At 54.3% G+C, this 27,691-nt stretch overlaps 11 protein-coding genes across 11 annotated transcripts; 8 read left to right on the top strand and 3 right to left on the bottom strand.

Annotated features, from left to right (window-relative positions):
- Positions 1-1,574: 1,574 nt before the first annotated feature.
- On the top strand, positions 1,575-2,353 carry BO80DRAFT_278364 (uncharacterized protein). Its single transcript, XM_025714904.1, has one exon. It carries the CDS (start codon positions 1,616-1,618, stop codon positions 2,141-2,143), a length of 528 nt encoding a protein of 175 aa, XP_025569502.1. The 5' UTR covers positions 1,575-1,615; the 3' UTR covers positions 2,144-2,353.
- Positions 2,354-2,563: 210 nt separating this feature from the next.
- BO80DRAFT_369478 (uncharacterized protein) lies at positions 2,564-4,004 on the top strand (the record flags this gene model as incomplete). Its single annotated transcript, XM_025716393.1, has 4 exons — positions 2,564-2,764; positions 2,820-3,124; positions 3,182-3,506; positions 3,558-4,004. The coding sequence occupies 4 exons, from the start codon at positions 2,564-2,566 to the stop codon at positions 4,002-4,004; spliced, it is 1,278 nt and encodes a 425-aa protein (XP_025569501.1).
- A 2,068-nt stretch (positions 4,005-6,072) lies between these two features.
- Positions 6,073-8,126, top strand: gatA (4-aminobutyrate transaminase gatA). The gene is made up of 4 exons (XM_025720638.1): positions 6,073-6,511; positions 6,571-6,606; positions 6,673-7,835; positions 7,886-8,126. The coding sequence occupies exons 1-4, from the start codon at positions 6,261-6,263 to the stop codon at positions 7,930-7,932; spliced, it is 1,497 nt and encodes a 498-aa protein (XP_025569500.1). The 5' UTR covers positions 6,073-6,260; the 3' UTR covers positions 7,933-8,126.
- Positions 8,066-8,898, bottom strand: spt4 (transcription elongation factor SPT4; the record flags this gene model as incomplete). The annotated part of the gene is made up of 4 exons (XM_025724107.1): positions 8,066-8,320; positions 8,385-8,437; positions 8,555-8,752; positions 8,821-8,898. 4 exons carry the CDS (start codon positions 8,896-8,898, stop codon positions 8,287-8,289), a joined length of 363 nt encoding a protein of 120 aa, XP_025569499.1. The 3' UTR covers positions 8,066-8,286.
- A 406-nt stretch (positions 8,899-9,304) lies between these two features.
- Positions 9,305-11,364, top strand: ppt1 (protein serine/threonine phosphatase PPT1). The gene is made up of 5 exons (XM_025714903.1): positions 9,305-9,445; positions 9,531-9,611; positions 9,680-10,104; positions 10,158-10,888; positions 10,935-11,364. Exons 2-5 carry the CDS (start codon positions 9,553-9,555, stop codon positions 10,968-10,970), a joined length of 1,251 nt encoding a protein of 416 aa, XP_025569498.1. The 5' UTR covers positions 9,305-9,445; positions 9,531-9,552; the 3' UTR covers positions 10,971-11,364.
- A 53-nt stretch (positions 11,365-11,417) lies between these two features.
- BO80DRAFT_369470 (damage-control phosphatase ARMT1 family protein) lies at positions 11,418-13,113 on the top strand (the record flags this gene model as incomplete). The annotated part of the gene is made up of 6 exons (XM_025716392.1): positions 11,418-11,439; positions 11,495-11,565; positions 11,614-11,744; positions 11,801-11,913; positions 11,962-12,815; positions 12,883-13,113. The coding sequence occupies 6 exons, from the start codon at positions 11,418-11,420 to the stop codon at positions 13,111-13,113; spliced, it is 1,422 nt and encodes a 473-aa protein (XP_025569497.1).
- A 278-nt stretch (positions 13,114-13,391) lies between these two features.
- Positions 13,392-16,064, bottom strand: BO80DRAFT_430117 (uncharacterized protein). The gene has a single exon (XM_025720637.1). The coding sequence runs from the start codon at positions 15,642-15,644 to the stop codon at positions 13,692-13,694; it is 1,953 nt and encodes a 650-aa protein (XP_025569496.1). The 5' UTR covers positions 15,645-16,064; the 3' UTR covers positions 13,392-13,691.
- Positions 16,065-16,315: 251 nt separating this feature from the next.
- On the top strand, positions 16,316-21,769 carry cpcC (putative protein kinase (Gcn2)). Its single transcript, XM_025720636.1, has 7 exons — positions 16,316-16,752; positions 16,806-18,851; positions 18,908-19,237; positions 19,288-20,290; positions 20,352-20,782; positions 20,830-21,274; positions 21,322-21,769. The coding sequence occupies exons 1-7, from the start codon at positions 16,537-16,539 to the stop codon at positions 21,627-21,629; spliced, it is 4,779 nt and encodes a 1,592-aa protein (XP_025569495.1). The 5' UTR covers positions 16,316-16,536; the 3' UTR covers positions 21,630-21,769.
- On the bottom strand, positions 21,700-23,039 carry cwc2 (active spliceosome conformation promoter CWC2). Its single transcript, XM_025720635.1, has one exon. The coding sequence runs from the start codon at positions 23,008-23,010 to the stop codon at positions 21,829-21,831; it is 1,182 nt and encodes a 393-aa protein (XP_025569494.1). The 5' UTR covers positions 23,011-23,039; the 3' UTR covers positions 21,700-21,828.
- A 17-nt stretch (positions 23,040-23,056) lies between these two features.
- On the top strand, positions 23,057-25,104 carry BO80DRAFT_278065 (putative GTP binding protein (Gtp1)). Its single transcript, XM_025714901.1, has 10 exons — positions 23,057-23,344; positions 23,417-23,445; positions 23,500-23,514; positions 23,574-23,598; positions 23,678-23,996; positions 24,055-24,164; positions 24,214-24,359; positions 24,409-24,466; positions 24,519-24,683; positions 24,742-25,104. The coding sequence occupies exons 1-10, from the start codon at positions 23,316-23,318 to the stop codon at positions 24,947-24,949; spliced, it is 1,104 nt and encodes a 367-aa protein (XP_025569493.1). The 5' UTR covers positions 23,057-23,315; the 3' UTR covers positions 24,950-25,104.
- Positions 25,105-25,637: 533 nt separating this feature from the next.
- BO80DRAFT_487970 (tannase and feruloyl esterase) lies at positions 25,638-27,688 on the top strand (the record flags this gene model as incomplete). The annotated part of the gene is made up of 2 exons (XM_025723563.1): positions 25,638-26,438; positions 26,542-27,688. Exons 1-2 carry the CDS (start codon positions 25,948-25,950, stop codon positions 27,686-27,688), a joined length of 1,638 nt encoding a protein of 545 aa, XP_025569492.1. The 5' UTR covers positions 25,638-25,947.
- Positions 27,689-27,691: the final 3 nt, after the last annotated feature.

Below are 27,691 nucleotides of genomic sequence, written 5' to 3'. Positions count from 1 at the left end.
AAAGTCCTGAGTCATGACGCATCTATCGGAGATACGGATGTAAACCAGGGGCCACCCTGATTTCCTGGTGGAGAGCTGGCAGTCTGATAGATCATGGAGATGCCAACGAAGATGCGCACGCACAGTCAAAGTTTTCTCTGTGAACTTGGGTCAGCTCCGATGATCCTCAACTTAGGCGTGAGGAATCGTGCCAGGCGGCGATCATGGCTGGGCCCGGGCAATAAAGTTTGTGGCTAGTCTGAATTATGGGGCGGGAGCCAGCGGTTGGCCGCCCAAACGGCTAAGCGGCGGAACGGGGAGGAAGGAATGCATGGAAGCATCTGTACAGCCCTGACCAGGGGACACAGGGGAGATGGACAATGATATTGAACTTTATTGCTTTTGCGAGTTTATTCCGATATATAGCCACGAGGGACCATGGAACGAGTCCAGTCAGGGTTGCCTAATGCCTAGAGGCGTACCCACGGAACCCCGTCGATCATGGCACTATTCGGATACCCAATCCGCTGTTGAACGTGATGGCGAAAGTATTGGCTCCATCAAGAACGGGTAATGAGGACCCCCCATAGTTGGTAAAGATCGCCATCTGGTCGCCTTGGGCTTTGGCGCTTTTTGGAATTCGGGCCCGTCACGGGAGGATCACCCCGTCAAGATAGGTCCTTTCTGATGGGCGATTGTCACTGACTATTGGCATCACCCATCCCAACTTGAATCAGTTACTTGATGGGAACGTCAGCTTTAGCCCATTTGGGAAGTGAAGGTGTTTTTCTTGCCTTACTACTAAGCAAGGTATGAACTGAGAGGCAGCTCTGAGATTGTAATCTCTAGACCGACCATGGAATGAGCTGTCGGTTGAAGTTCCAGCCAATGTCCTGACGGATACTGTGACCATCCAAGCAATAGTGGCAGGGAGGAATGGTTGCTCGAGTTTATCCCAATGGCTTCGATGACTGGCACGATCGATGACACCAGATGATGACATCAACCTCCAAGGAACTTCGGATGATCATCACACAATTGGAGTAGTCAGGAGTAGTCAGGAACGTGCAGCCATCTGCTGCTGCTGCTGCCTACCTAAACACGCATTGACAGTAAAGCCGATCTGAATGGAGGAGCTCAATTTCGTATTTGAAATTTTTTGCGGTAAAAAGTTTTGTCAGCCAGGCCACAGCAGCACCCATCATTACCGCAATAGGACGGACTATGACTCGGGGTCATTCAGCATCCCCATCTCATGCAAAACATCGTCCACCACATGCAGAACTGCAGATAGCATGCCATTCCCATGCAGGGGAGATGATTCCCGTACTCTGTTCCTATAGGGCTGTTACCACCACCCATGATCGCCCATGACCACCGATAATTCACACCCGGCAGGCCGATGCTTTTGTGAGGGGAAAAAGCCGGTCGGGCTATCGTGCGGGGCAATCTGGTGTCCTTCCGAAAGCGGCCAAGCTCTCGCACGAGTTGGTTTGGGAGTCTTGGACTAATCACCAGATAGGATTGGCTTCCGGGTGGGGTCCCCCGCCGCTCTTCCTTTCCTTGATCCTTTCCTTAGTCCTTCTTCTCCTCCTCTTAGCTGGCGCCATCTCACTCCGTACATCGGTCCTGGTCAATGGGCCGCTCCTTGGAGTCGAGGCCACTCCACCTGAAATTAGATGGTGGAGCTCAAATCCTTTGCTCCTCGATCATCTCTCACGTTCGCTGTCTGAGAGACCGAAATAACTCGATTGGCTTCTCCCCAACTCGGCCAGCCTCATCCCTCTTCCCATCCATTGTCCCGACTCGGGTGATTTGCTCGACCCGAGAGTATCCCCTAACCCACAATTTCAGACAACCTATGCATTTTGGCTTTCTGGACCTGGTCCAACTTGGATCCTTGAACCAAAGGACATGCCCGCTTACTAGTACCAGGCCCATCTCAATGGCTCGAGATACTCAGATCGCCTCCCTGGCATGTGGGGACGACCGTGAACGACGGGTCGCCGGGTCTGCCTATCACTTCTGTCCTGTGCTGGCTTGGAATCCGGCAATTCTCGGTTCTGCGACTCCCTTTGCCATCGGTTGGATAATGTCGCCCACGGTGGACCTGCATTTCAAGTCTGATTGGAGGACTACACTTCCCGTTTGGCCGGAATATTGAATCTGAAATTGAACACACTGGAGAAAACCATTAAAGTCTAAATGACACACAGAAATCAACCCCCCAGTCCATGGTTAATGGAGGGACCATTTATGTCGCAGCATGTCTAGGCCAGATGTGGGTACACGCCCGTCGTGGTATATCATCTCCCCGGCTCCCCCTTGTCCCTGCTGCTGTCAACATCCAGCCAGTGGCCCCGTGCACAGTCAGTCGGCCACGACTGCTTTCGCTTCACTACCCCCGAGATTGATTTGATTGTGATAATGGCCAACACGACCTTCGACTACTCGACTGGGGTTGCCGATGGTTGCGCTTGAATCCAATCAGACAATCGTGACAACAATAGCCGCAGCACTACATTCTTTCGACCTGAAAAACTATCCCGCCGACTCTCGCTAATATCCAATTGCAATCGTCATCATGCAACTCCCACCTCCCGAAGTCCTGGCGACATGGCCCACGCCAAATTACGTCGACCCTGAGACGCGCGGGCATGCCGTGAATATTGTGAATATCGTCCTCGTCATTCTGGCATTCATTGTGACTGCCCTTCGCCTCTATACACGTTTCAAGATCACGTGTACCCCTGGTCTGGATGACGCCCTGATTGTCATCGCTTTCGTATGTTTCCTCCCGTGACGATGTTTAATACGTGGAGTTGTCTAACATCTATCAGGCTTTCGGAGTCGGCATGTGTGTTGCTACGTCTCTGGCGACTGAGCGCTATGGTGCGAATCGACATATCTGGGATGTACCCTTGCCTTGGATTCCGATTATCACCAAGTACAACCTCGCTTTCCAGCTTACCTTTTCTCTCTCCTGCTCAATCGTCAAGCTCTCGGTTCTGTGGTTTTGCAAGCGCCTTATCGGAACTGGGAGTAAGGGACTGTACAAGCTGTACTATATTGTCCTGCTTATCTCCTTGGTGTTTGTGGCCTTGTGCTGTATCGTCTTCTTGTTGGTCAGCATCTTCCAGTGCACGTAAGTTGACCTTTCCCCCACGGAGTATGTGCGTCGCCTAACCATCTTTTCGGTTAGGCCTATCCATGCATTCTGGGACCTGGAGCCTATGTACCCTTATCACTGCGTCAACTATGGCGCAGCTGTGTTCTCTGCGAGCACTGTCAATATTTTCACCGACTTCCTCTGCACCATTCTTCCTATGCCCTTGATCTGGAATCTGAAGCTACCTGCCCGGCAGCGGCTTGCTGTGATCTCCATCTTTGGTCTTGGTATTTTTGTCAACGTTGCGGGTACCGTGCGCACGGTATATGTTTGGAAGAGTATGATGGAATCATACGACACTACTTGGATGGGATGGCCGATCCTTCTTGCCGGATCGATTGAGATTAATCTGGCTATGGTATGATATTCCGGCGGAGTGTGCTTGTTTCTCTGCTAACCAAGCACCTAGATCTGCGCTTCTGCACCTGCACTTCGACCTCTCATTGGTTTTATTTTGCCTCATCTGCTCCCGTCGGCTCGCGGCTACGGATCTTCATTTGGCAACAAGAGTCGGGATCAGAAGCTGTGGTCCTCCACTGGACCGTCCAAGCCGTCCCGAGTATCCAAGATCGAAGATCGTCAGTATGGCTACGAAGGCGACACGATGGTGGACCGGATGGAGGTCTTGCGCACTGTCGAAATGGAAACGTGGACGGAAAACAGAAGGCCCAGCCACGTCGGCAACGACTCCAGGGTCGTGTCGAATCACACGCGCGTCGCGACGCCGACGCACCACATCGCTCTCAAGAGCGACGGTGTGGTGTACACGTCACCGGGCAGCGAAGTCTCGTCCACTTCGCTCACTCGTGACTCGAAGGGCGAGCAGTCCTTCTATGAACACAACAACCCGGTCTAGGGTTCCGACATTCTCTATTCTTTTCTTGGATTGAATCATCTGGTTATGATTGATTATGAACATGTATAATATACACACCATGTACACTGGTAGCATGTATCTGTACAGATGAAGCGTTACGAATATACCAACATCAAGCCAAGTCCTCGGGACATGCCCGTGCATGTGATTGAACGAGTGGGTCTTTCGATCCGCTCCACCGTCGGGGCTCGGCTCCACCCAGTCCTCCGCGCACATGCCAGTGGCCCAGTATGGCCTGATGCTGGGTCCGACCCCATGGATAAATATCAAGCGCATTCCAAGCCGGCTCGGGCCTGCCCAAAACAGGGGCTTGCCGATGCGTCGAATGGCATTGCGTCGATCTCTGTTTGTAATTAATGACACGCACGGAGCTGGTGGTGGACCTACTCTAGTGCCCCGTGCTAGCTACATTATGCTAGGATCCGTCTTGCGTCTAACGCAGGAACAATGCTCTAATAGATTCTGACGTCGGCTTGCTTTGATCTCGTAACACCAGTACATACTATGTAGCAGGCTAGCATACCTACGGTCTTGTTAAAGCCCGAGATCTTGATCTTCAGGTCTAATATGGAGCTTGGATCCATGCTCCGCGGTCCGTCGAATATTGCTCGCTCTTGAGCAGGAGAACCATTGACCTCCGAATACAGTTTTCTAAGATTGGGTACTCCGTATGTCAGTGGAATTTTATTACTCACTAGATAGATACTAGTTGACTATCGGAGCTACTGTATGTGTGTACCCTTAGTGGCCGATACCGCTGGCCCGCTAGATACCCTCGGAGATGAACAGATTCTCGGCTCCCGGCGAAGCGGGATGGATTTGAAATTATTCAAGCGTAATATGGGTATTATACCCCGCTTTCTGGTTTTCTGTTTCTAGTGTATTATTGTTGGGGCCGTAGGGGTCTAGATGTCGGCGGTGACTAGTGAGGGTGCCCTCTGACGGCGGAGTGACTTGGGCCTTTTGGACTATGTTGGTGCTATTCTTGTGCTAGTTTAGCTTTAAGGTTTACATTTAGATGCTCGTTTATCGTTGTGGTGGGATTTTAGGTTACTTTGGTCTTCCTCTTGTTGGTATTCGTTTGCTGGGTTGGAGGGTTCATTTGTTAGAATTATCATGCTTACATTGGACTATTTGAGCACTGCGGAACTAATTCGTACCTCAAACTACTGTCAAGGCTTGGGAATGATATGTTGAATACTGCTGTGGTAGATACGTGTGGTCATTGATGTGATGAGATACATACTTGTCTCCGAATATGACCTTCAGCAGGTGAGTCAGTCAAGTCTCTGACACCTTGGTTCTCCGTAGTCTCTCAAGATTGGATAGACGCCGGGGACTTTAATTGACTTCACAGTAACTTCTCATCCTGGTCTGACAAGAGCTCGCCACCTCATGTTGCTGTCGCGTGGTACATATCTTCATTACCTGCAATGCGGGTAAAATATATCTTGGTTATCGAGGGTCAGGGCTGCATGCTATGTGCCAGTCACAAGATTGGCTCTGACACCATGTTATATCTAATGCATTGCCAAATCAGGGTGTTGATTCACTTGGTCGTGGGCGAGCAACCGCCGAGGGCGTGAATCGCCGCGTGAATCATCGGAGTTGGTAGCGAGAGATCGGCCGCCTTATCGCCGGCGTGCGCCACCGATAAGCTGGCGCCGATCCGGTTGTTGACCACTACGTCAACCGTCATCGGCACACGGCGGATGCGACAGGAATCCATTCTCAATGAAGAGTACCTCCCATCAATTGATTGGACCATTCAATTCTCATTATCATTCCGAATTATCATCAGTGCCCCAGCCGGACTGATTGGGAAGGATGTTCCTCGGGGGGGCTTTCTGGTGTCGCCGAGCACGGGGCCAGCCCGGCCGCTGATTGGTGCAAATCGCCGAGGCAGCAGTTCCGCGGGGCAGCTCCAATGGAATTCGGGGAGCTCTCCCTGCCTCCAGCTGCCCCCTCGCGCTCGTATATAAGCCTTCGCCTGGCCTTCTTTTTCTCGGGTCTGATCTTCTCTTTCCAAGTTCATCCCAATTGCTCCTCCGTGATATCCAATCGGTGCTGATTTGCTGTGCAGCCGGTTGAGCGTCGATCGAGGGCTCCTTATCAATCGACATTGCGTTATCATTGCTTCCCCACATCCCTGTTTCGCAGCTGGCTATTTCTTTGCGTCTGGCCTCCTGAATTCATCCGACCAGTCCCCTCTCCCCTCATCCATCCTCTATCACAATGGCAGCTCTCTTCCGCTCCAGCATGAAGCTCCGCCCGGCGACGCGCCTGTCGGCCGTCCGCACCCTCACCACTACTCCGCACCTCCGCGCTGCGGAGAAGCCTTTCTTCCCCGATGAGCCGACCGCGCCCAAGCTGGCCACGGCCATCCCCGGACCCAAGAACAAGGCTGCCGCCGAGAAGCTGGACAAGGTCTTTGATGTGCGCAGTTTGAACATGCTCACGGACTACACCAAGTCCACCGGTAACTAGTAAGTTTCCCGCATCTCATCCCCTTGCGGAGTGCCGAACAGGACTAACATAGACCCAGCATTGCCGATTTGGACGGAAACGTGCTCCTGGATGTGTAAGCTCCTCTCGACCGTGGTTTATCTTCGTGGTGATGTGCTTGGGTTCTAATGCAGTTGTCTAGCTATGCTCAGATTGCCTCTATCCCCGTCGGCTACAACAACCCTCACCTCCGCAAGGTGGCCGAGTCTCCCGAGATGATCACTTCCTTGATCAACAGACCCGCACTGGGCAACTTCCCCTCCCACGACTGGGCCGACATCCTCAACACTGGTATCCTCAAGGCCGCCCCCAAGGGTCTTAACCAGGTGTTCACCGCCATGGCTGGCTCGGATGCCAACGAGACTGCCTACAAGGCTGCTTTCATGTACTATCGTCAGCGTGAGCGTGGCGGTCCCGAGACCGAGTTCACCGAGGAGGAGCTGGAGACCACCATGAAGAACCAGTCTCCCGGATCCCCTCAGCTGTCCATCATGTCCTTCAAGTCGGCCTTCCACGGTCGTCTCTTCGGCAGTCTGTCCACCACTCGCAGCAAGCCCATCCACAAGCTTGACATTCCCGCCTTTGACTGGCCCCAGGCTCCCTTCCCCGCTCTGAAGTACCCCTTGGAGGAGCACGCTCAGGAGAACGCCCAGGAGGAGCAGCGGTGCCTGCAGGAGACTGAGCGCCTGATCAAGGAGTGGCACAACCCCGTCGCGGCTGTCATCGTCGAGCCCATCCAGTCGGAGGGTGGTGACAACCACGCCTCCCCGGCCTTCTTCCGTGGTCTCCGTGAGATCACCAAGCGCAACAACGTCCTCTTCATCGTTGATGAGGTGCAGACTGGTGTGGGTGCCACCGGAAAGTTCTGGGCCCACGACCACTGGAACCTCGAGACTCCTCCCGACATGGTGACCTTCTCCAAGAAGGCCCAGACCGCCGGTTACTACTACGGCAACCCGGCTCTGCGCCCCAACAAGCCTTACCGTCAGTTCAACACCTGGATGGGTGACCCGGCCCGTGCCCTCATCTTCCGTGGCATCATTGAGGAGATCGAGCGCCTGAACCTGGTGGAGCACACTGCTGCTACCGGTGACTACCTCTTCGCCGGCCTGGAGCGTCTGGCCAAGCAGTACCCCGAGCACCTGCAGAACCTGCGTGGTAAGGGCCAGGGAACCTTCATCGCCTGGGACACGCCCAAGCGTGACGAGTTTGTGGCCAAGGCCAAGGGCGTTGGTGTCAACATCGGCGGAAGCGGTGTGAGCGCTGTGCGTTTGAGGCCCATGCTGGTCTTCCAGAAGCACCACGGTAAGCTCTTCGAACCCGGTTAATGCGATTGTGATACTAACATGCTACAGCTGATATCCTCCTGGAGAGCGTTGAGAAGATCATTAAGCAGCTGTAGGCGCTTGCTCGTCTTGTTATTTTTGCTCTAGTCTGCGACTGTATGGCGTTAGGGATTTGGGTGGGAGCTTTCTGATATCTGAGCCGTATGGCCTTACTACGATTTATGTTAGCTGTTAATTTATCTATGAGATGCCGTCAAGGCAGTTATCTATTACAGATACCTCGTATTAATCCGAGTAAACATGAACTCCAATGCAGCGACCCATACCGTACAATTATAACAAAGATCCCAAACTCCATCGTGCAACCGGCAGCCTTAATACCTGTCAATAAAACCGCTGTGCTGTAGTAATGCCGATCGTGATGCAGATACTCCTAGGTAGCCAGCAACAATCCTATCCACCCGAAGCGATCAATTCTCCTCTTCGCCCGTACTACCATCCCTCCTACACCCACCCACATGTTAGCCACACCAACAACCCAACCGTAGAGAGAAAAAGATGCACATACGGAATATACTTCACCCCCGAATCCTCCAAACTAGAAATAATCTCATCGGGAAGCTACACCACCAACCAACCATTAGTCCAATTCTAGCCCTTTCCTTCGCTTCCTCTCCCCTCCCATCCCCCCCCCCCCCAACCCATAAAGATAGATATAGATAAGGAGGTACAACTCACCGACCCCGTAACCTTAACCGCATAAGTCCCGGGCACATAACTATCCAACCGCTGCCACCTAGCAACCCAACTCGTCGTCGGATCACGCAGCGTCACCAGCCCCTCGAATACCTGCGACGTGCATTCTTGGATCGCGTCGTTGTTGCCTCGGAGCCCGAGGACGTTGTCGCAGTTGGGGCAGCCTTCGCGCATGAATTTCTGTTGCGTGGAAAGGAAGATGAGGGTTAGTTGGTGGGTTGGGATTGGGTTGGGGGATGAGGACTCACGTTGTGAAGTTGCACGAGGGAACACACCATGCAGGCGCGGAGAGTGCGTTGTTGGCTGGGGGCGACGTAGAAGGACATTTTCTTCTAGTACTTGTACTTTGTATTCTGTGGTCTGTGATGGTGTTGAATGGGTGAGAGGAAGGTGGTGTGTTGTGTTGGATTGGATGAATGCGGCCTCAGTCGAGGGTTCTCGAATCGGAGCGACGCCGCCAAGACCGGAGAAAACGGAGTTTCAAGTAATGCCAAAGTCGCCTCCGATAAAGAAGACCGAAGGCGCAGCCAGGCACGAAACGAACGAACGAACGGTGGGTTTGTCCTGATTTCTTTCATTGTGTTCAGATTCTTCTTTTCGGTCTTATATATATATATATATACTTGGCATAAGCTAATCAAAATTCTCATCGGTTGTTAGATCACGCGGTAGCTCTCGTGCCCTCTTGCCAAAACCCCTCCTTCGAAAGACCTGCGCCGATGGCTTCCGATCAAGAGGCCGCCACTGCCCTCAAGGTGCAGGGGAATAAAGCCTTTGCGGACCATGAGTGGCCCACTGCGATAGATTTTTATACCAAGGCCATTGAGAAGTATGATCAGGAGCCGTCGTTTTTTAGTAATCGCGCTCAGGTAGGTGGTACTCCACTGCTCTGGCTCCGACTCTGGCTCGGGCACGGGGGGTTGGTTGGGTGTGAGGATGCTGATGCTGCGCTGCTTAGGCACATATTAAACTCGAGGCGTATGGCTTTGCGATCGCGGATGCCTCCAAGGCGCTGGAGCTGGACCCGAACTACACCAAGGTTCGTTGATGTTGCTGGGTTGGGGGGGGGGGGGGCGTGCATCGCTAACTGGTGTAGGCGTACTGGAGACGAGCCCTTGCGAATTCCGCCATTCTGCACTACAAGGATGCCCTGAAGGATTTCAAGGCCGTGATTAAGAGGGAGCCCGGGAACCGCGATGCGAAGCTGAAGTTGAGCGAGTGCGAGAAGCTCGTGCGGCGGTTGGAGTTCGAGAAGGCGATTGAGGTCGGCGATCCGCCGTCTGCGTTTGAGAATCTGGATATCGATTCTATGGCTGTGGATGCGAGCTATGATGGTGTGCGGTTGGAGAAGGAGATGACACAGGAGTTTATTGATGATATGATTGAGCGGTTTAAGAACGGGAAGAAGATTCATCGCAAGTATGCGTTCCAAATAATCAAGGCCGTTAAGGATCTGGTCTATGCGGAGCCTACGATGGTGGAGATTGGGGTGGAGGAGGGGAAGAGGTTGACGGTTTGTGGTGATACGCATGGTGAGTCTTCAGCTTTGGTCTGGTTCGGTGTTGGGAATGGGCTGATGGTTTAGGTCAATTCTTCGATCTCTTGGAGATCTTCCGCCTCAACGGATACCCCAGCGATACCCATGCTTATCTCTTCAACGGTGATTTCGTCGACCGTGGATCGTGGTCGACGGAGATTGCGCTGCTGCTCTACGCGTACAAGTGGCTGCGCCCCAACGGCATCTTCCTCAACCGGGGTAACCATGAGACGGACGACATGAACAAGGTGTACGGGTTTGAGGGCGAGTGCAAGGCCAAGTACAACGAGACGGTGTTCAAGGTCTTCTCGGAGTCGTTCTCGGCTCTGCCCCTGGCGACGTTGATTGGCAACAAGTTCCTCGTGCTGCACGGCGGCCTGTTCTCGGACGACAACACCACGCTGGATGACATCCGCAAGCTGAACCGCCACAACCAGCGCCAGCCCGGACAGCAGGGCTTGATGATGGAGATGCTCTGGACGGACCCGCAGACCGAACCCGGTCGCGGACCCAGCAAGCGCGGTGTTGGCCTGCAGTTCGGCCCGGATGTCACCAAGCGGTTCTGTGAGAAGAACGGCCTCGAGGCGATTATTCGCTCGCACGAGGTGCGCATGGAAGGCTACGAAGTGGAACACGACGGACGGTGTATCACCGTCTTCTCGGCGCCCAAGTACTGTGACACCACGGAGAACAAGGGTGCCTTTATCAAGATCGGGCCCGAGCTCAAGCTGGAGTACCAGGTCTTTGAGGCTGTGCCTCATCCGGACATTAAGCCGATGGTAAGTCGAGATGATGTGTCACTGAACTACCGCTAACATGTTCCAGGCTTATGCGCAAAGCTCCCTCATGTCGATGATGTGAGCTACCCAGCTATGTGACACGGTGGATTGGCGAGAATCCTCGCCACCGGACGGAAGGAGTCCAGATTTTGGATTCGGAATGATGCTGAACGCCTTGGGATACAGTACGAGGGCGATGTGTCTACGGACGGATTGACGACGATCTTGAGGATTTGCATAGCGGAATGACCATCTATATATTATATCTATATCATCTATGTTTTGCCTGTTGAGTTGTCCGCAGGTGCAATCTAGTGGCGTTGAATTGGCTGTAGGGTGATCTTATACTAGTTGATTGTTGCAGTAATTGGATAGAAGCGTTGGTGGTGAGTCGGGGCTTTCCGACCGCAGCAACCCCGCGATCCCATCTCTTCCACTCTTGGCTTCTCTCTTTTGACTCCTACTACTCCTACTCCTCGAGTCGTCATTATCTTCCTAATATAATTATACAATTTCAATTTCCGTCACCATGGAATACGACCCCCAGACCCGTGAGTGACGTCGCCCCTCTGCAGCGCTCGACTAACCCCGCGTTCCCCTCGCCAGCGCAGTATCTGACGTCCGACAAGGGCAGCTTCGCCTCGGTCTCCGCCCGCGAGCGCTGGCCCGTCATCCTGGTAGGCATTATTACTCCAAGTTGCAGCTCTATCTAACTGTCGCTTCAGACCGGTGCGATCGACGACCTGCATCGTAGTGTCGGTGCCGTGACCGACGAGGAAAAGGCCCAGGAAGGAAAAGCGATCATCGAGAAGCTCGCGGCTTTCAAATATGAGCTCCAGCATAACAGACAGTTGACGTGAGCATTTTACATCCTACGAGCATGACCGATCAGACAGTCATTGACCGTGTCAGTCCCCTCCCGGAGGATGGCCTGCCAGACATTGCGGAGTACAACAAGGAACTGGAACAGCGGGGAAACCCTTCGTGGCATCACGTCTCATGGCTATACTCGGAATGCTACCTTTGTACATGCGATTGACCTCCACAGCATGCAGCATACTGACAGCAATCAGACAGACGCCTGAGCACCCTCTTCTCCCTCTCCAAGCACTGGAAGGGCTATGACGTGTTTGCCCGCCAGAAGATGTCCACCTTCAAGTCGTCCCGTCCCGCCGTCCTCGAACTCGCCGCACGATACAAGGAGCTTGCGGAGGAAGCAGAGAAGGGCACAGAGGGCAAGGACCCCGAGCAGATTGAGCAAGCCAACCGCATCCTCTTCTCAGAGATGTGCGAGATCTGCCTCTGGGGCAACGCCACCGACCTCTCCCTCCTCACCTCCCTCACCTACGAGGACATCCAGAAACTCCAGGGTTCGGAAGCCCGCAAGGCCTCGGAGAAGAACATCCTCGTCAATGACCTCGACGCCGCCTTCGATGTCCTGCAGAAAGCCCGCCGCGAGCGCAAGAACGAGGAACGTCGCGTCGACATTGTCCTCGACAACTCCGGCTTCGAGCTCTTCGTCGACCTCATCCTCGCCGGCTACCTCCTTTCCGCCGGTCTCGCCACCACCGTCGTGCTCCACCCCAAGCTGATCCCCTGGTTCGTCTCGGACGTGACGCCCCCGGACTTTGCGGCCCTCATCGACGCCCTCTCCGACGCCCAGGGCTTCTACACTGCCCCCGATGACTCCGGCAAGACATTCGATCCCCTCTCCGAGAAGGAAGTCTCCGAGGTGAAATTCCTCTTCGACCACTGGAGCCACCTCCACCAGGAAGGAAAGCTCATCATCCGCCCTCACACCTTCTGGACCACCCCAGGAGGCTACTGGCGCATGCCCTACACAGCACCAGACCTATTCAACGACCTGAAAGAGAGCGAATTGGTCTTGTTCAAGGGTGATCTCAACTACCGCAAGCTAACCAACGACGTAAGCACCCCCCTCCACCCTCCTTCTACCTTCCCTGATCTATCCACTAACGAGCATATGTGACCAGTCCACCTGGGACCCCACCACCCCCTTCACGACCGCCATCGGCCCGTTGGGCCCGAAATCCGGTGTTCGCGTAATGGCCTTCCGCACCTGCAAGGCAGACGTCGTGGTCGGTCTGCCCACCGGCGTCGACGAACAACTCCGTCAGTTGCCCGACGGCGGAGGCGACGAGGCCCGTAAATGGGCTTGGAGTGGGAAATGGGCCGTTGTGTCTTTCTGTGATGGGAAGGCTTGAAGTAGAGTGTGAATAGAATCTAGATAGAATTAGATGGGTATGTCGAAGACATGGTGCATACCTACGGAGTACTTACAACCTACACACAAAAGATGTTGGGATATATTGAACGACGCTTTAGAACTCCGTTTCCGTTGTACCTCTATGAGTGAAAGGATAGCAAAACGAGGAGTAGGAGAGCAAGTTGTACTTATCATGCATTCATCATCCATACACAGGACCATACTAACTAAACTATATTAATATATAGTATGTAAGGAGGTCATAGATAATAAGAACTAAAGATTACATACGAGCAATAAGCTAAGTAAACAACAGTGTCAACGATAGAGGAACCCGTACCATACCATCCCGCACCATACCATACCATACCATATCAAACCAGACCGACCAGACCCACCAACCAACCAGACCCCATAACAGACAAGGATAAGGACAAGGACAGTGATAATGACAATGACAGGACTACCTATTCCATGACAAAGGAAAGAGGAGTAGACAAGACAAGGTACTACTCATGACAAGAGAATGATCTTCAGGTGTATCATCCATTCCATTTCACCTCGACGTAGAAATCATTAAGAGATAGGTTCAAGGACCGATAACGGCTGGCTTGTGTATGCCCGCATATTCTCCTTTCCCTTGCGGGATTCCTCTTTGCGCTGCTTGAGGCGGGCTTGCGCTTGGAGCTTCCGGTCCATCGGGATCGAGTCCCGAGGGACGACGGCGGCAAGACTTTGTCGGCGCTTGGCGCGGTCGAGGACGTGTGAGTCCGGGAGGGCGGAGACTGCGTCGAGGCTGTATTTTGAGGGGGAGCGGCGGGCACGGAGACGGACACGGTGGCTGTCGTCTAGGTTGTTGGCGAGGTGGTGCGCAAGGGAGGTCATGGTCGTGGAGGTTGGGGCGTAGAGGCTGCGGTAGGTGTCGGGGTTGGTAGGCTTCTGTTTGGGGCGTGAGCGAGTGGTGGGTGGGTGAGGGTAGTCGGGTGGGGAGGAAGGCGGCATGGTAGGTTGTTCATCGTCAGTGTGGTAGCGGGATTTGGGAGGTTTGATGGATTCGCCAAGGTAGGCGAGTTGGTCTTCATCGGTGATGCCCATGGCTTTCATGGCTCGTTTCAGGTCGAGGTCGCCTGTTGTGGTGTATCTAGAGGGATAGGAGCGTCGTTCTTTGGCCCGCGGGCTCGGGCTGGGTGGCTCGTCGATGTCGGCAGTGTTGTCGTCTTCCAGGTGTTTCTGGGGGCTGTTTTGCGCAAAGTCGAACACGTGGACACCGGTGTAGTTCTTGCGAGGACTGTCGGAGTGGCGCGCTCGCGCCTGGGTTTGAGGGAGACTCTCGATCGCGGTGAGCTTGATCTTCAACTGGTCGATTTGTTCCTGCATGCGACGGCGTTCCTCGTTGAAGGACTCTTTCAGGTCCTCCTCGTGATCGCGGTGCTGTTGCGAGGCCGTCTTCAAGCGTTCCCGATACTCCTGGATGCGCGTCTCCAGTTTCGCCTCCCGCTGCTTCAGCTTGGCTTCCTTCTCCTTGCGCCGCCCCTCGTATTTGCTCATCTCCTGCTTCACCCGGGCGAGGGTTTGTTTGAGCGACGCGTTTTCCTTCTGCAGCTCGGAGGCCTTCTGTTCAGAGCTGCGGGCGAGATCTTGTAGTTTGGTAAAGTCGGAATGTTGAAGCTTCATCTCCCCGATCTTGGTCTTTGCCTCCTCCAGTGCCTGCTGGGTCTTGTGGAGCTCTTGGGTAGCCTTCTCGGAAGAACTTTCGGTTTCGGACTGCTCAGCGATATCGTCGACTTCGTTTCCTACGACGCCGTGCCGTTCTAGTAGTTTGCGTAGTGAGGTAACACGGTGCTTGTATTGCAAAGCTAACGCGGTCTGCTTGGTGAGATCCTGCACCAGCTTCTCTTTATCCGCATTGGGACTCTCGCCGACCATGGTCGATGCCAGTTGGGTAACGTGACGCTCCATCTCGGCGACTTTAATCTCTTCCTCCCTCAGCTTGTCGGCCAATCGCGACGCTTCTTCATCTTTCTTTTTGGCGTACGTTTTCGCGGCCGAGCGGTACTGGATGAGCTTCTTGATCTCCCAGGTGGTTTTGGTCCGGTAATTATCAAACTCGGCCTTCCAGTATTTTCCAGACTGCGACCGGGGCTCGTTCAGGTTGATGGTATCGTCGTTGTCGTCTTCCGTTGATGCCATCTTGGTGCCGACCTCCGATGAGGGGTTGGGCTCGGCGTCTTGTGACGAAAAGAGCTCCGTGCTCTTGGAAGACTTGTCGCGCGAATCCATCAAGGCTTGGGTGAGTTTACTGCGAGGCTTGAATTTTCCGTCGGATAAGTTGGCCGACCACTGGCTGCTGAAATTGCTGGAGGAGGAGGTTGGTGTTTTGGAAGATTTCGTGGCTTGGTCGTCCCGTCGGCGTTCGTTATCGACGACGCTGTCGCCGAACGAGACGGTTTTTCGACGGTTGGATGCGGTTCCGGGGGTCACGAGGATGCTTTTTGTAGGCGAGGCCATCGCGTTCATTGCCAGGTCCATGTCGGCTTTGGTAGCCCTGGAAGCATCTCTGGTGGTTCCAATCGATGGCTTCAAGGAAAGCCGGTCATTCAGGCGCTGATTGGCCGATGGCTGCTTTGTCTTGATGGTACGGTCGGCGGTCACGTCGTCATCGGCACCGGGGGTGCCAAACAAGGCGCTCTTGAAGGCGCGGATCGCAAACACGGGAGCGGGCGTTTCGGGTGGTTCTCCGGTCCTTGAGTTGTCTAAGGGGATAAACAAGTTAGAAAAACAAGTCAACGCGCGGTGGCCGCGGTTGGGAATCGGTCAGATAATTGCACGGCCATTATTGGACCGCAATTGGGGGAGGGCGCGCGCCTCAAGCAGCTCGACAGCAGACACGCACCTGCGACCTGGTCTTCCTGCCCAGTGATCCACCCCAACATCGCGTCTGCAGGGACAAGGTTGTGTTCAGATTACCGGACTGGACGAGACACGCATGGCACCAGCGATACCATTGGCGACCGGGAAGAGGGTCGATGGAGGAGGGGATTGACGTGGAGCGCTGTGCTTTGTTTACGGGCGGTGATGCCCCAGTCACGAGCTGCCGCCCCAAAGGCGGTCGGCGGAAAAACGACGGGGCGGACCCCCTGGTCGGGCGTTCATATACCAGCCCAGCAGGAGACCGCTTTTTTGCTGCTGGTGCTGGTTTCCCTCACTATCCCTCCCGTTGTCCCCTTCTACTCCCTCTCTTCAACCCACTCACCTCTTCCCTTCACTTACGATCTTTTCCCTTTAATTCTTTGCTTCAGACATGTCCCCTGCTGAGCTATAGAGGGCTGCAGCTTCGGCTGCATCTTTGTCACCATTCTTCGTGGCAAAGGCCAACTCGATCTAGGTGCACATCTCCCACACCGCCCGACAACGCCCCGCTATGCCTCACAAGCAGAAGAAGAATTTCAACAATGCCTCCAAGAACGGCTCTCCCCGAGTGGAGAAGAAGCAGCTCGTTCCAGACTCGCCGCCATTCTCGTCCCCCGTACTAGCTCCTACCAATTACCAGGAGATCCACCAGAATGAAGTTGAAGCTTTGCGCTCCATCTACGGCGATGATTTTGAAGAGGTACAGCACAGGCGCTCCGCCTGGCAGGTATGTTGTCGCATGGACTTCTACTGGCAGATTGCTGACTAGGGATGATTCAGCAATCCTCTGGGGTCGCGTTTAAGCTTCATCTACGAGCGCTGTCCAACCCTGAGGTCCACCTTGAATTGCTGGTCGAGCTGCCGACCACCTACCCCAAGACCCTTCCCAACATTTCCCTGGAAAACCTAGACGACCTCCGGAAAGGCGCTCGATCGAGAATACAAGACATTGTCCGGAACAAGCCGAAGACCCTCCTGGGCTCCGAGATGATCTATGAGCTCGCCGTGTCCATCCAGGATGTCCTTGAAGACGTCGCGGAGGCGCAGGCCCAGGACAAGGATCTCCCCAGTCTAGAGGAGGAGCGAATGGAACAAGAAGCTGCCGCCAATCAGCGCGCAGAGTTGGAGCGACAGGAGGAGCTCCGGAAACAGGAGGCTGCCACAGCAGAAGAGGAACGTGCCCTGCAGCAGCTCTTGGAGGATAAGATCCGAGAGCGGACAAAGGCACGGATATCTCGACGTAAAAGTCGCACTTCTGGATTGGATGCGATTGGCGACACGGATGCTATGGGTAATATTCCCGGCGCGATCACCTTCGATCCACCGTTAGCCATGACGGACACAGACCAGGCCACTCTGGTCTTCCGAGCTGTTTACGGGAAATCACTCCTTCAAAGCGGTCCGGCGAAGGACACATTCACCGTCCGACCTGTCGTCTCCGACAATCGGTCCCATGCGCCTCTTTTGGTCCTGAAAGAAGTTTCACTGGATGAGAAGGACATTGAGCCTCTCGCATTTCGAGAGAAGATGCGCTCGAGCGAGGACAGGCTGGAAGGCCTGAAGAAACTACGCCACCCGAATCTTGTCGACTTTGTTGGGTTTAAGATATCCAGACCCTTGGGTGTGCAGGATACTCGGGACAGCATCTGGACAGTCTATGCCCTGCTCGAATATTCGAATAAAGGAACACTGGCCGAGTTTCTGGACATTGTGGGGACTGTACCCGTTGAAGTACTCCGCAGCTGGACGATTCAGTTGCTGGAAGCTCTGGAGTTCTACCACCGCAGTGGATTTGTCCATGGCAATATCCATTGCGGTCGCATCCTGCTCTTCCGAACTCCGACCGGAGGGACGATTGTTAAATTGCGAGCCGCAATTGAAGAGGCTCTTCCCGATTCTCCCGCTAGCAAGCGGTTGCTAACGACGTCGAAGTCACCATTCTGGATGCCGCCCGAATTGACATCGGACGGTGCACCGCCAACTATGAAGACTGACGTTTGGGACTTGGGTATTGCCTTTTTGCAAATGGGGTTCGGAATGGATGTGCTGCAGCGTTATACATCGGCCAATGCGCTGATGGGAACACTCGGCCTATCGACTGCCCTGCAGGACCTGCTCCATGAGTTCTTCAGGCCTGACCCAAAGAAGCGGCCTACTGCTTTTCAACTGCAGCCTTCGGAATTCTTCCGTGTTGATACGCCTTTAATTGCTCGCACAAGTGCTTCAAATTCAATCTCCTTGCCGAGGCGTCCACGCCTCGATTCTTTCGGCGGCTTGCCTGCCTTTTCGCGGTACAACCAGGATTTTGATGAAGCTGGAAGATTGGGGAAAGGAGGATTTGGCCAGGTGGTTAAGGCGAGAAATAAGCTCGATGGTCGCTTTTATGCGGTCAAAAAGATCGCTCAGAAGTCTACCGCGGCGCTGAAAGACACATTGTCGGAGATCATGCTGCTGTCCCGCCTAAATCACCCATACGTAGTACGCTACTATACTGCGTGGATTGAGGAGGATTATGATTACGTAGACGAGGAAGCCATCTCTTCCACGGGGAGTGACATCTCCGCTAGTCGGGACACGCGGGCCTATGATTATAGCACAGGCGGGCTTGATTTTATCAGCTCCAGCGGGTACCCTAAGATTGAGTTTGGCTCCGACAGCGATGAGGATAATGACGGAACCTTGTCGAACGGAGACCGAGATGACATGTCCGAGACCTACGACACCGAGAGCGGCACAAGCAGGGTGCTCAGTCGGACGAGGTCCGGTTCCCAGGGTAGGCCCGTGCTGACCACGCTCTTTATTCAGATGGAGTACTGCGAGAAGCATGTAAGTTTATTCGTGGCGGTTATTCAACTTTGCCCAGCTGATGCTAATTGCCTAAGACTCTTCGCGACTTGATAAGGAATGGTTTGTATGACGATGTCGACCGGTCCTGGCGTCTGTTCCGGCAAATCCTGGACGGGCTGACCCATATCCACGGCCATGGCATCATCCATCGTGACCTCAAGCCAGACAACATCTTCATTGATGTAGCCAATAACCCCCGCATCGGAGACTTTGGCCTGGCCACCAGTGGCCAGTTCACGACAGCTGTGCGCTCTTCTTCCGCCGCAGACTTTGAAGGCAATTTCACTCGCAGTCTGGGCACAACATACTATGTCGCCCCGGAAATGAAGTCTGGCTTCACAGGCAACTACAATGACAAAGTCGATGTGAGTAGAAAGAATCGGGAACTGGAGAGTGCAATCTAACCCAAATATAGATGTATTCTCTGGGAGTCATCTTCTTTGAGATGTGCCATTCCTTACCCACCGGTATGGAGCGTGACCAGACCCTGCGGGCTATACGGGAGAAGCACCACACTTTGCCATCCACGTTTCAGGATTCAGAGAAGGTGGTGCAGGGCAGGATCATCGAGTCATTGCTCAGCCACAACCCGAGCGAACGTCCTTCCGCCTCGGATCTGCTGCATAGCGGACAGATCCCTCTGCAGGTCGAGGAAGAAACCTTCAGGCGTGCGATCATGCATCTACTCTCGGATCCTAATTCGCCTGACTACAAGAAGATCCTATCCGGGATCTTCTCCCAGTCGCCAAAGAAGTTTGAAGACATCGCCTGGGATATGGACTCGCGCGGGACCCCAGGAGCCAACGAGTTGCTGATTCAAGGGCTGGTCAAAGAAAAGCTGACCTCGATCTTTCGCCGGCACGGAGCAGTGGAAACCCCACGGCAGATGCTGTTCCCCAGGTCTCAACACTACAACAACGGCGCCGTCAGATTGCTCGACTCTTCTGGCAACTTGCTTCAGCTGCCCTTCGATCTGACCATGCCGAACGCGCGTGCTATTCCACGGCAAGACCCTTCACTGGAAAAAACCTTTGCGTTTGGAACCGTCTACCGAGAGCTACCCCATGGTGGCGAGCCCAGGACCCATAAAGAGGTCGATTTCGATATCGTATCACACAACGCTTTGGACCTGGCATTGAAAGAAGCCGAAGTCATCAAGGTGCTCGATGAGATCATCGAAGAATTTCCTCCCCTGAGATCTTCACCCATGTGCTTCCTGATCAATCATTCGGACCTGCTTCAGCTGATCATGGAGTTCTGTCGGGTAACGCCGTCTCAGATCCCGCGTGTCAAGGAAGTTGTCAGCAAACTGAACGTTGGGAAGTGGACCATGCAGAAAATCCGGAGTGAGCTTCGCTCCCCGGCCATCGGTGTTGCCTCCACCTCGCTGGATGACCTGGCTCGGTTCGACTTCCGAGGTTAGTTTGCAGTGCCCCCTTCCTCTTTCTGGCTAGATATAACAGTGACTAATTGACCTAGACTCCCCCAAGCAAGTTCAGAAACGACTGCGGGTTATCATGCAGGGCACAGAGTTTGCCGAGCGCTTGGCACCCATCTTTGTTCGCATCAACCTACTTGTAGCTTATCTGCAAAACTTCGACGTCAAGCGGAAGGTCTACATGAATCCTCTTGGAAGTCTCAATGACAAGTTCTTTCGAGGCAGTATTCTTTTCCAGTGTGTCTTTGACAGCAAGCGACGTGATGTCTTTGCAGCAGGCGGGCGATATGACTCGCTGGTCCAAGAGTTCCGCCCCAAGGTCTTGGCGAGTCGCTCTCAAGCGCACGCTGTCGGCTTCAATTTGAGCTGGGACCGTCTCAGCTCGTCTATGCTTGAATATCTGGGGACACCTGCTAAGACTCCGACAAAACATATTGATATGGAGACTGGATCTTTCTGGAAGACACGAAGGGTAAGCCGAACTAAATCTCTTGAGTAACCAGGGCTAACCGCTGGCAGTGCGATGTGCTTGTCGCAAGTTTCGATCCCACCGTATTACGTACGATGGGCATCAAAATCGTCCAGGATCTATGGCTCAATGACGTCAGTGCAGAGCTGGCTGTGGATGCCTCCTCGCTAGAGGAACTTCTGAATAAGTACAGAGACAACAGCCATGGCTGGATTGTCATTGCCAAGCAAGACAGTCAGGAGAGGGGCTTCAAGGTCAAGAGTCTCTTCCCAAGGGAAGAGTACGACATTCGGGGTTCTGAACTCGTGCCTTGGCTTCGAAATGAGATCCGTGCGCGCTACCAACGTGATGGCGCAGTCGATCCTCTCCGGCAGTCTCGTCTACCCAGTCAGGCGGACCCAGGACCTTCATTCAATGAACGGTTCAGCGATGTGCGCATTCTTGTACCCCAGCACCGGAGCAAGAAGTCGAATCGTCGGAATATAGTCGAGTCGGGTATGTCACTTCTATCTACGATACAAGGATCCCGCTAACCTCTCCAGCCTTGTTCCGATCTCGCGAGGTGGTCGAGGATGCATTAAACGGCCCAGTTGCCGCCATAGATACCCGCGATGAGCTACTAGAGGCCATCAGGGACACTCGTCTTTCGGATCCGGAAAGTTGGCGCGCGGTCATTCAAAATGCACCCTTGACGGAACGAAAGTATCTCACGCAGGTCCATGAACTGCTGCTCGACCTTGCCAACGAGAGCCGTGTAGATGGGATGGAGAGTTTCAGCAATGCGTTCATATATAACTACCGTACAGGGTCATGCATCTATTATGACCTCGGATGTGGAAACGACAGGTGATTGATGTGAGATGTTGCATGTGTTATGTGTCTTTGTATCTGCTGTTCGAATCTCTTCTCTAAGTATACCCACGATTATGCCATGCAAACAAGCGTTTATATTAGCCATCAATAGAAGCCATATAATGGATGAACCCAGTAAAGCACATTTTCAGGTATCTTTGCTATAGTACAGGTAAGAATGCATTAATGTACGTCAATCACTCGCTATCATCGTCACTCCCGTAAGCGACCAGCGGCCCAGCGGCTTTGGGTGCCTGCTGTGTTGTGACACTGCCGCCTGCTAGACCCTTCAACGCTGCGACGGAAGAGCTGGAGAAAATGCCACTGCTCTCAGGCTCCTGAGGAGCAAAAGCCGTCGACGAAGATGCAGGCTCAATCATCAAAGGCTGCTCCGGAGCCTCCAACTGGCCCGCCCTCCCGGCATCCTCCAACTCCTTGGCCCGGGAGAACCACACCTCATCCGGCGGCTCATATCCCTGCAAGCCATAGGTACCCTCGATCTTCTTCCTCTTCTTGGCTTCCGGATCTCTTCCCTCCAACTCCGCAACAAACTCCGCCGGCAAGGCCCTCCGCACCGCCTCGGCCGCCTGCTCCTCCAACCTCCTCGCCTCCCGCTTCTGCGCCAATGGATTCGGATCCACCGTAGCCCACCGCACATTCAATATCTCACTGTGATCCAAGCTCTGATGCGCCATGGCCTCCTTAGCAAACTGCGCATTCGCTTCATTGGTATAAGTCACGAACGCCACACCCCGTGACGTCAACACACGAATGCGATCAATCTGTCCCCATTCGGCGAAATTCCGAGACACCACCTCCTCGATATTATCCGTCACATGAATACGTCCAACATACAGCGTCCGATTCTGTCTCGTAAACGAACCCACACCACCCATATCATCGCGATAATCGCTGAACTTATCCCGGCCAAAACAATCCACATTCGGGTTAAAAAGATCATGCAGCGTCGGCAACCGGTGAAGGTACTCGCATTCCGCACCGCGCGGACACACACCGCGTGCGAAAAACAAACAGAAGTAGGACCCCGGCACTTTGTCGGCGCGCGTGTATCCGCTGTCTCGCGCGATGTTGCACCGCGAGACCGCGGCGGTTTTACTCAAGTAGGAGTTCTCGCGATCGCCTCCGCTCCATTTGTTGTACCAGATGTTGAAGATCTGGCCGGTCTGCGGGGGAGGTTCGGATTTGATGGTGGCTGGGTCGACTTGGGGGCGAGCTGGACGGCGTTTGCGGCGGATGATCTTTTTGGTTTTCTTTTGGGCTTCGTCGGTGGGCACGAGGGCGGTTTCGGAACCCTCTGGTTGTTGTTCTGCGGTCTCTTGGAGGACCTCCTGGGGAGGGGTGTCTGCTGTTTCGGCCATGGCTGCGGTGTGGTTGGAGATGGATGGGCTGGAGGAAGTGAGGTGAAGTCGAACTTGATTCCGCCGGAGGTGGTGATGTTACGTAAGCGGGAGGTTGCTTGGCGTGGCGGACGATTTTGAGGTGATTCCCCAGTCTCGACTCGCTCTTGATCTTGCGCTGCGGTCACGTCGGTTTTCGGTGCGATTTTCGCTTGTGTGATAGAGACCCGTGTGCTTTGGCTTGCTGTGGAGTTTGGATTCTGCTGTCTGGTTGTGTCGTGTGCTGTATCTGAGAAATCGAGTCCGCGGGGCTCTTAACCGTCAAGATGGTGAACATTACGGAAAAGATCAAGGAGTATGTCTGATCTTGCAAATCGGGTGTGACTGTCTGATGGCATATTTGCTTACTGTTATTTTTGCTTGACAGGATTGAGGATGAGATGCGCAGGACGCAGAGTAAGTATCCCATCATATCAAATCTCGATAGCCCCGCATGCTAATCAAGTGCAGAGAACAAGGCCACAGGTGCGAACTGATGCCCAGTTGATTTCATCTAGTATAGATCTAATGTACTTTATCTATAGAGTACCATCTTGGTCTACTGAAGGGGTAAGTCAGCACCCCTCCCCCCTCTCCCCCATCATCTTCACATCTACCCCGCCATATAGAACCATACTGACTGCCACAGAAAACTCGCCCGACTGCGCGCCCAGCTCCTGGAACCCACGGGTGGCTCCAGTGGCGGTGGTGTCGGTTTCGATGTCAGCAAGAGTGGTGATGCGCGTGTGGCTCTCGTCGGTTTTCCGTCCGTCGGTAAATCCACCTTCCTGAGCAAGATCACCAAGACGAAGAGTGAGACGGCTGCGTATGCGTTCACCACCCTCACTGCCATTCCGGGTGTCCTGGAGTATGGAGGCGCGGAGATCCAGATTCTTGATCTGCCGGGTATCATTGAGGGTGCCTCGGAGGGTAAGGGACGAGGAAGACAGGTTATTTCTGCTGCCAAGGTTTGTCTTAATTCTACTATGTTTGTCTTTGGAGCGATGAGAACTAAAGTTTGTCTAGACTAGTGATCTCGTTCTCATGGTCCTGGATGCCACGAAACGAGCTGAGCAACGAGCGCTGCTGGAGGCGGAATTAGATGCCGTAGGCATCAGGCTGAACAAGGAGCCTCCGTGAGTATGCCCCTAGTGTCGCTCAGGAGTCTGGCTAACTGGACTGCAGGAACATCTACCTCAAGCAGAAGAAGGCGGGTGGTATGAAGATCACCTTCCAGACGCCGCCCAAGTTCCTCGACGAGAAGATGATCTACAACGTTCTCCGCGATTACAAGATGCTCAACTGCGAAGTCTTGGTCCGGGATGAATATGGTACGTTCGTAGGCCACATTTTCCATGGCACGACTAACACATGATTCAGCCACTATCGACGACTTCATCGACGTGATCATGAAAGACCACCGTAAATACATCAGATGGTAATCCCAGCCCCTCTCTCCATCTTCCTAATTGAAATCTAACACACGCCAGTCTCTATGTCTACAACAAGATCGACGGCGTCAGCCTGGATTTCCTCGACCAACTAGCCCGCGAGCCCTACACTGCTGTCATGAGTTGTGAACTGGACCTGGGCGTTGAAGACGTCGTGGATCGCATCTGGAAGGAACTCCGCTTGATCCGCATCTACACGAAACGGTTCGTCTTATGCCATACACCGGTGTCGCTAGTGAGGAGAATGCTAATGGTCCTACAGGAAGGGAGAGGAACCTGACTTTTCCGAGGCTCTGATCTGCCGCAGCAACTCGACCATTGAGGATGTGTGCGACAACATTCACCGGACCTTGAAGGAGACGTTCAAGTATGCGATGGTCTGGGGCGCGAGTGCGCGACATATCCCCCAGCGGGTGGGATTGGGGCATGTGGTGTGCGATGAGGATGTGGTGTCGATTGTTGCTAAATGAGCGGAAGATAGTTTAACAACACGGTCGATATTGCCTGTCATGATGTCTGTTCGGAGTAGATACCAGGTTCGGGGACTTTCTCTGCCGATCGCTTTTATTCCGGGATGAATGGAAGAGCCCTTCTTCCCCCAGCCGGCGAACGGGTGGGTGGTGTGGTCAATATGGAGCAGCTGCAGATGTCCCGCCGATCGCTTCCATGTTCCCCAATGTTCTCACCTTCTTCGGGCTTCTGCAACGCAAGCGGACCACTGAAGGGGTGTCTTGACTGATTGTAAGTAGTATCTAGTGTAAGCGCATTGATTAATGCTGTCAGGGCACGCGCGGCATCCGTGCCCCAGGCCCCCAACTGCCGGCCGCCAAAAGCTTAGCCTCAGGCTTGACTTTCCTTGTCGGTGCAATTGGGCCGACTCGTTCGGCTTTTATCTGCCCCGGATAATGCCTCGTCCTTGCCGTCTTTCTTCCCTTCGCAACTACTTTGTCACCTCTTCCACTCTTTTTATCCTCTTCCAAAGGAACAACAGCCATGCCCTCTGAGACACAACTGCTGCCCGTCCATTTCCTAGGTAAGCTAGCAATTATGCCATCCACTCTGCGGGAGGGAGCTTGGTCAGGATACAGTTAAACTGAGCGAATCGGTCCGACAGATGACACAAACCGCGCCTGACGATCTGACGCGGGACGGCCGATGAGCATCTTTATCCGACTCCAGGGACGCGTACATCTCTCGCCATTGACCAATGGCTCGTCTGTCTCCTGCCTTGCTCACGGTTCTCCCGCGGTGGGCCAGCGATGCTTGGCCTCCTTAATCTAGATACAACGACAGTGGTGGTGAGGCAATAACATGATGGTGATGACAATGGCATCAGACAACAGCGTTCTTCGAGTTCTCGACTGGTATAAAGTCACTCGACTGCCGGCTGGAGGTTGCCTGTCTGTCCATCCTGGCAAGCACTCTCCTTCCACACTCACATTCTTTCCTTCAGCTCCTTTGTTCCACCATGCGCTCCAAGATGAGCCTTTTGGCCGGCACGGCCACTCTCTCTCTTGCCCAGGCGACCAGTCTGGCGGATGTCTGCACATCCACCTATGCTCGCTCCGTGGCCCCCAGCAGCCCTCTCATGGGCGTTACCGTTGACACCTCATCCGTCACGGCGAACCCGGTCTACAACTACAGTTCCGCCGCCACAGCCTTCTGGGCAGCCTCCACCTTTGACTTCTGCAACGTGACCCTGTCCTACAGCCACAACGGGCTCGATGATCAGGTCCTGCTGCAGTTCTGGCTCCCGGCCCCCGCTGACTTCCAGAACCGCTGGCTCTCTACCGGTGGTTTCGGTTACGCCATCAACGGCGACAGTGCGGACCTGCCCGGTGGTGTCATGTACGGAGCTGCCTCCGGCCAGACCGACGGTGGCTTCGGCGGCTTCTCCACCGAATTCGATGCCGTGTTCTTGAAGGCCAACGGCACCATTGACCGCGAAGCCCTCTACATGTTCGGATACCAGGCCCACTACGAATTGAGCGCCATCGGCAAGGCCTTTACCAAGAACTTCTTCGACCTCGGCAGCTCCGAGAAGCTCTACGCCTACTACCAGGGGTGGTCGTGAGGGTTGGTCTCAGGTCCAGCGTTTTGCTGAAGAATGGGACGGCGCTGTCATCGGAGCCCCTGCCATCCGCTACGGCCAGAAGCAGCCCAACCACCTCTTCCCCGGCCTGGTCGAGCAGACCATGGGATACTACCCCCCTCCTTGTGAGCTCGAGAAGATCAACAACCTGACCATCGCCGCCTGCGACGCCCTCGACGGAAAGAAGGACGGTGTTGTCTCCCGCACCGATCTCTGCAAGCTCCACTTCAACATCAACAGCACCATCGGCGCACCCTACTACTGCCCGGCTGAGACGACCACCACCGTCCTCAAGAAGCGTCTCTCCACCAGCAACACCACCCCCGCCCAGAACGGCACCGTCAGCAAGGAGGGTGCCGCCGTCGCCGCCAAGATCCTCGAAGGCCTGAAGACCCTGGACGGCAAGCGTGCCTACATCTGGTACCAGCCCAGTGCGACCTTTGACGACGCCGAAACTCAATACAACTCCGAGACCGGCGAATGGGAACTTGACATCACCTCCCTCGGCGGCGAATGGGTCGCCAAATTCCTCGAGCTCCTCGACGTCGATAACCTCTCCACCATGGACAACGTCACCTACGACACCATGAAAGACTGGATGGAACTCGGCTGGCAGCGCTACGAAGACGTCCTCCAGACCACCTGGCCCGACCTCACCCCCTTCCACAGCAAAGGCGGCAAGATCATCCACGTCCACGGCGAATCCGACCCCAGCATCCCCACCGGCTCCTCCGTCCACTACCACGAATCCGTCCGTCAACAGATGTACGGCTCCCTCTCCTTCAACGAATCCACCGCCGCCCTCAACGACTGGAACCGTCTCTACCTCGTCCCTGGCGCCGCCCACTGCTCCTACAGCTCCGACCAGCCCAACGGCGGCTGGCCCCAAACCACCCTCCTCACCCTGATCGACTGGGTCGAGAACGGCCAGAAACCCGACCGTCTCAACGCCACCGTCCAAGAGGGCTCCAACACCGGCGAACACCAGGAACTCTGCGCCTGGCCCCTACGTCCCTTTTACGTTAAGAACGGCACCGAATTGACCTGCGTTTGGGACGAGGAGTCGTACCAGACTTGGGTGTATGATTTTGATGCGTACAATCTTCCTCTGTACTAGATG

Source organism: Aspergillus ibericus, assembly GCF_003184845.1.
Source record: "Aspergillus ibericus CBS 121593 unplaced genomic scaffold BO80scaffold_83, whole genome shotgun sequence".
Classification (NCBI taxonomy): domain Eukaryota; kingdom Fungi; phylum Ascomycota; class Eurotiomycetes; order Eurotiales; family Aspergillaceae; genus Aspergillus; species Aspergillus ibericus.
The sequence above is the reverse complement of the archived record's forward strand: the minus strand, read 5'-3'. Positions and strand labels throughout refer to the sequence as shown.